This window comes from Nicotiana sylvestris, chromosome 9 (assembly GCF_000393655.2).
Source record: "Nicotiana sylvestris chromosome 9, ASM39365v2, whole genome shotgun sequence".
NCBI lineage: Eukaryota > Viridiplantae > Streptophyta > Magnoliopsida > Solanales > Solanaceae > Nicotiana > Nicotiana sylvestris.
In genome coordinates this window covers 166,097,969-166,105,220 of record NC_091065.1, presented here as the reverse complement: position 1 = coordinate 166,105,220, position 7,252 = coordinate 166,097,969, and the positions used below count along the sequence as shown (strand labels likewise).

The 7,252-nt window shown below is 36.4% G+C and overlaps 1 protein-coding gene across 1 annotated transcript; it reads right to left on the bottom strand.

The window, feature by feature from the left end:
* Nucleotides 1–898: 898 nt before the first annotated feature.
* Nucleotides 899–1,345, bottom strand: LOC104216688 (agamous-like MADS-box protein AGL61). The gene has a single exon (XM_009766798.1). The coding sequence runs from the start codon at nucleotides 1,343–1,345 to the stop codon at nucleotides 899–901; it is 447 nt and encodes a 148-aa protein (XP_009765100.1).
* Nucleotides 1,346–7,252: the final 5,907 nt, after the last annotated feature.

The following is a 7,252-nucleotide window of genomic DNA, read 5'->3' as shown; positions in this document are numbered from 1 at the left end:
CTTTCAGAATTTCACTATTCTAAAAAAAATATTACAACTATCAATTTAGCCTACATGCCACCTAGTTTTCTTGTCTACAAGTTGTGACGAAAACAATTTAAGTATTTTTATATTTTCATTTATTCTAGGTTATAGATTAATGCTATTACATATAGTTATCTGTAGTTACCTTTTTAATTGACCTAATTGTATAAATATTTTTATATTATCAATGCATAGAACTTAACTGACACAGATCAAAGGTTTCCTTCTTAATTATTTTCGGAAGGAAGATTGCGCGATCTTTCAAGATCAAGAAGAAACAAAGATTTTTTAGGCACAAGAATTTTTTTGATGCAACTCATTTATATGTTCTGTACGGCCTCTTAATTAAATTGCATATTAAAATTTCTTATTGGAATGATTGAAGTACTAGTATAAGATAATGGACAATTTATTTTTCATATCGTCTTTTTGTCTTCTGATCTAGTTCTTCTTCTATTCACGAAAAAATACATTTAATTTTTTTTTTCTATTATAGATCTATGTCTACATTAATTCCTATAGAAGTGAATAAAACCCTTAGCCAAATTATAATTGTAATATTAATAAGATTATAAATTATGTCTAAATACAGAAATAATGAAAACTAACTCAAATCGAAGAAAACATATAGTATTAAAAAGTAATACCATCATATATTAATAATAGAAATCATAGCAGAATATAGCTTGTAGCATCATCAAAACAAACTAAAAAGTACGAAATAAAAATATCACGTCCTAATAATATGAATTTAAACTTAAGCACTAGGTGCATTAATTATTTGTATTTTCAGAATAAGCCTCTCAAGAAGACGAAGATGAAGCCTCATTTTTCAAATGCTTCAAACGATTATTCAAATTAAAAACAGTTGCACTTAATCATACTTTTTTACTTCATCTGCATTAAACTGCTCAATTGACTCCCAACGGTATCTTTCGCTGTTTTCTTTCATGTTGTCAAGTAGAAGAGACTCAGCACTTGTAGCTTCTTTTATGTTGTCAAACAATTCCCTCCTATTGTTGAGTTGATTTACTTTGTGTCGTGCATGAGCCGCAACTAGGCGAGTGCTTTCACTTAATTGCATATTAGGATTTAAAAAACGATCAATAATCGCTTCTGATGTAGGATGAAAAAATGAAAAAGGTTTACCGGTAGGAGAAAAGAGTACAATTCCAATATCAATATTGCATAGCTTAACAAGTTCGCTGGCCTGTTTATACAGACCCGAACGACGCTTTGAAAATGTCACATAGCGGTCATCCTCATTTTCTATTTTTTTCATCGGAATACTTTGCCTCCCTCTAGTCTTCTTACCCTCCATGGCTAAAATTATAAGGAAGAAGTATAATATAAAAGCTTATTGATGAGTAGTTTTCTTTAAGAAATGATACTTATGAGAAATAGAATACCATGACTATTTATATACATCAAGACTTCATCATAATAAATTTCTAGCCAAATATTATAAATGAAAGCAATCAAAGAAATCTAAACTTTTAAGTTAAAAAAATAAATATTTTATCATACTTACTATAATTTACCAAGTTCTGATTAGAAAATGTGGATGTAAATCAAAGAAACACAAAGTAAGTACCAGAATCTTTAAATTTAACTCAAATAGGAAAATAATTTAATGCCTTTAGAAATTCATCAACTACTAGGTGTTCAAACTAACTCGGGTCAGATTTAAAATTTAACTTGAATAGGAATGTTTTAATAATGAAAATCAAACTTTCCAAATGCATTAACATCAACCAAATCTGAAAATATAAGTTTAATTGGAAAAGTTTTAATGTTCTAATTACAAAAATAAGTGCAAATGTAATTAGAAGATAAACCAAATTGAGAAAAAACATTAAATTTGCATTACTACCATAAAAATTTGAAATTAACTTGAACTAGGTAATTACTCACTAATTTTACCAAGTACTATTTTTGAAATGCAATATAACTAAGAGGGACACACGTGCATACCAAAAATGTTTTCAAATATACGAAGAACACTACGAATAGAATTATGCGATAATTGTACACATGACACTATAGAATTTACAATTGGAAACAACTCGTGATATCGAAATACCCTAGGTCGTCAAAAGAAAATTCATCCGATAGGTCGTTTTGAGTACTAGTGTCACGACCTGAAATCCCAACCTCAGGATCATGATAGCGCCTAATATCCATTTGCCAGGCAAACTAACGTGAAATAATTAATTAACCAATTCTAACAGTTAAAAACACAATAATGATATTCAACGAGAAATAAAAGCCAAGTCTAACATAGTACTAATATAAACTATGTGATAATACCTTCTCCTAGAAATCTGGAGTCACGAGTACACGAGCAACTATAAGTCTACAAACAAGGTCTGAAATAAATACAATTATTTTGAAAGAAATAAACAGTAAAGCGGGAAATGGAAGGGGATTTCAAGGTCTGCGGATGCCAGCAGATCTACCTCGAGTCTCCGTATGTAATGATCCGAGCTGACGTACTTCATGCACCGCTAGGACTAATACCAGTATATGCACAAGAAGTGCAGAAGTGTAGTATAACTACTACCGAGCCAATTTACTCCATAAGTGTCGAGCTTAACCTCTACGAGGTAGTGACGAGGCTAAGACAGGACACCTACGTAAATAAATATGTACAGGTATATATAAAGAAGCAATAATACAAAGGATAACAACATACTAACAGGGAGGGGCATTCAAAATGGGGAAGATATAATAAATACGGCAAGTATGAAATGACGAAATATCCAAGTAAATTACCAAAATTGAAAATTAGTCAAATCAATGATATGAAAATGGCATGGCATCCGCCTTCGTATTTTTACTCTCGTCCTCACCATGTAATAATATGAATATAATGGCACGACATCACCCTCCATGCTTTTACTTTCTTCCTCACCGTGTAATAATAATAATATGAATGAAAGGCACGACATCACCCTTCGTGCTTTTACTCTCTTCCTCATCATGTAATAATAATAATAATAATAATAATAATAATAATAATAATAATAATAATAATATGAATTCGAATAATAAACAATGCAGAGGATAATTTAACTTCAAATATGGTGCCATGATATCAAACTTCAACTTCCAAAAATATTCAACAACTTTGAAATAAGCAACAAATACGAACCGAATAATCAAATAAGTAATAGTCTAACCTAAGCATGAATATCATAATTAATGGAACAATATAATACAAAAAAATATTTTTCACCCGCATGCTTTAACCATTGACAACACATAGTCTCGTCACATCGCATATACATTGTCCCATACATAAAACACATAACAAATAGACCAACCAGTACTAATCCCTCAAGTCAAGGTTAACCATGACACATACCTCACTCTGCAACCAAATTAATGCCCAACCACGTCTTTCCCTCTATAATTAGCCTCCTAACCAATCAAATCTAACCAACTATAGTTCAAATAATTCAAAATAAGCTTTAGAAACTACTCACGAGTGAAAAAGATTCAATATTTAATATTTTTGAAAAAAATTAGCAAAAGTAAACCCCGGTTCCGCTTGGTCAAAGCCTGAGATTCAGATCAAAACTCAATTACCCATTCACGCCCCAGCCGTGTTATGTGATTAGTTTCGAAATCCAACCTCATTTGAGGTCAAAATCTCAATTTCTCAAAATCCCCAATTTCTACCTAAATCCCTAATTTCTATGAAAACATATAGATTAAAGGTTAAAATCAATCGGTATTAAGGAAATGTAAGGAAACAAGTTAAAATCTACTAACCTATGAAGTTGGGATGAAAAACCTCTTCAAAATCACATCTAGGCTGGCCTCAAACTTGAAAATGATGAAAAATGGGATAAATCCCAACTTTGGGATATTTAAATCACTGGGCGTCATGCTTTCTTCGTGTTCGCGAAGGGCCTGGCGTTATCGCGAAGAACAACAGCTTTAGTGGCCTTCTATTTCACAACAAATTCTATACGTTCATGATGGACTGTCCTGCCTGGCCTTCGCGTTCGTGTAGTGTATTTGACTGCCTCCCCCGAAAATCTCATAAACCTTCGAGTTCGCGAGAGGATGGTCGCATTCGTGAAGGGTAAGCCCTCCAACTCTTCATGTTCCCGACCATGCCATCGCGTTCTTGATGAAGGATTTCACTCCAGCCCCAAGTTCCCCTTCGCGATCGGGAAGCACAAAGAGTCAGATACGAGCAACAACAAAAACCAGCATATTCCTTAAGTACAAAAATGAACTGTAGCCTATCCGAAAGGCACCCGAGCCCCTCGGGCTCTCAAACCAAACATGCACACAAGTGTAATAACATCATAAGAACTTTCTCCCACGATCATAACATACAAATAACACCTAGAACTACAAATCGAACATCAAAAGCATGAAATTTTAAAAGAAACTCAAGAACTTTCAAATTCACTACCGAGCATCCGAATCCTATCAAATTAACTCTGTTTTGCACCAACTTTTGTAGACAAGTCTTAAATAGTAAAATGACTTACACCAAGTTCCGAAACCGAAATCCGAACATGGTAGAAATAAAGCCAACCTACGGTCAAACTTCAGAATTCTTTAAACCATCAAATTACTGGTTTTCAACAAATCACATCGAATCAAGTTAGGGACTTCCGAATTTAATTTCGGACATACACCTAAGTCCAAAATCACGATACGAACCCGCCGGGATCGTCAAAATACCAATCTATATCGGTTTACGTAAAATGTTTACCGTAGTCAACTTAAATATTTTTAAGACTAAAATTCATATTTTCTTTAGTTTTTCACATAAAAACTTTTCGGAAAAAGACACGGACTGCGCATGCAAATCAGGAATCACTAAATAGAGCTAATCAAGGTCTCAGAACACACAAATAAGTGCTAGAACTCAGAATGACCTATCGGGTCATCACATTCTCCACCTAACGTTCGGCCTTGAATGAATATAAAAAGGTACGTGGACTAATGAAAGGTGTGGATATCTACTCCGCTTATCGGACTCGGACTCCCACGTAGCTGCCTCGATCGACTGACCTCTCCACTGCACTCTAACATAAGGATAACTCTTAGACCTCAACTTTCGAACTTGCCGTGTTAGAAATGGCCACCGGCTCCTCCTCGTAAGTCAAATCCATGTCTAATTGGACTGAGATGAAATCTAATACATGGGATGGATCACCGTAATATTTTCGATTCATGGAAACATGGAACACCGGGTGAACTGGTGATAAGGTAGGTGGCAATGCAAGCTTGTAGGACACCTCACCAACTCTATATAGAATCTCAAAGAGTCAGATATACCCAGGGCACAACTTTCCCTTCTTTTCGAACCTCATCACATCCTTCATTTGTGAAACCCGCATCAAAACCCTCTCTCTGACCATGAATGCAACATCACGAACTCTCCGATCATCATAACTCTTCTGTCTAGACTGAGCTGTACGAAGTCGGTCCTGAATCATCTTGACCTTTTCCAAGGCATCCTGAACCAAATCAGAACCCAACAACCGAGCCTTTCCAGGCTCAAACCAACCAACTAACGAACGACACCGCCTCCAATATAATGCCTTATAAGGAACCATCTGAATACTTGATTAGTAGCTGTTGTTGTAGGCAAACTCGACAAGCGGCTAGAACTGATCCAAAGAACCCAGAAATCCATAACACAGGCGGAAGGCATATCCTCTAATACTTAAATGGTGCGCTCGGACTATCCGTCCGTCTAGGGGAGAAATGCTATACTCAACTCAACTCATGTGCCTAACTCGCGCTGTACGATCCTCTTGAAGTGCAATGTGAACAATGTGACCTGATCAGAAATAATTGACACCGGCACACCGTGAAGATGAACAATCTCACGGATATAGATCTTCGACAATCGCTCTGAAGAATAGGTAGCTGCCACTGGAATGAAATGTGTCGTCTTAGTCAACATGCCCACTGTGAACCGTACTGCGTCGAATTTCTTCGAAGTTCATGGGAGCCCAAAAACGAAATCCATTGTAATATGCTCCTACTTTCACTCGGGAATCTCAAATCTCTGAAGCAAACCACCAGGCCTCTGATGCTCATACTTCACCTGCTAGAAATTCAAACACCGAGCCACATGTGCAAGTATGTCTTTCTTCATTCTTCTCCACCAATAATGCTACCTCAAATCCTGATACATCTTGGCGGCACCCGGATGAATGGAATACCACAAACTGTGGGCCTTCTCATGAATCAAATCACGAAGCCTATCCACATTGGGCATACAAATTCGACCTGCATCCGCAACACCCCATTATCTCCAATAGTAACCTGCTTTGCATCACCATTTTGCACCGTGTCCTTACAGACAAAAAATATGGGTCATCATATTAACACTCTCTAATGCACTTATACAAAGAAGACCGAGCAACAATGTAAGCTAAAACCCGACTAGGCTCCGAAACATCTAACCTCACAAACTGATTGGAAAAGTCCTAAACATCGGATGCAAGAGGTCTCTCACAAACTAGAATTTATGAAAGGCTACCCATACTCACAACCTTTCTACTCAAGGCACAACCACCATATTGGCCTTCCCGGGATGATACAAAATAGTGATATCATAGTGTTTCAACAGCTCTAACCACCTCTGTTGCCTCAAGATGAGATCTTTTTGCTTGAACAAATACTGTAGACTCTGATGATCTGTGAATACCACACACGACACATCGTAGAGGTAATGCCTCCAAGTATTCAATGCATGAACAATTGCTGCCAACTCCAAGTTATGAATAGGGTAATTCTTCTAATGAACATTCAACAACCGCGATGCGTATGCAATCACCCTGCCAGCCTGCATTAATACTGCATCGAACCCAATATGCGATTCATCATAATACACCATGTAGGATCCTGAACTTGTAGGCAACACCAATACTGGGACTATAGTCAAAGTAGTGTTGAGCTTTTGATAGCCCAACTCACACTCATCGGAACACTTGAATGGGGCACCCTTCTGCGTCAATCTAGTCAATAGGGCTGCTATGGTTGAAAACTTCTCCATGAACCGGCGATAATAACCCGCCAAATTCCAGAAAGCTCCGAATCTCTATAGCTGAAGTAGGTCTAGGCCAGTTTTGAACTGCCTTAATCTTTTTAGGATCCACTTTAATGCATTCGGCCCATAAAATATGTCCCAAAAAGGCAACCGAATCCAACCAAAACTCACACTTTGAAAACTTGGCATATAACT

Excerpts from the sequence above, each read along its gene's own strand:
- LOC104216688 (XM_009766798.1), bottom strand. The coding sequence starts at position 1,345 with ATGGAGGGTAAGAAGACTAGAGGGAGGCAAAGTATTCCGATGAAAAAA.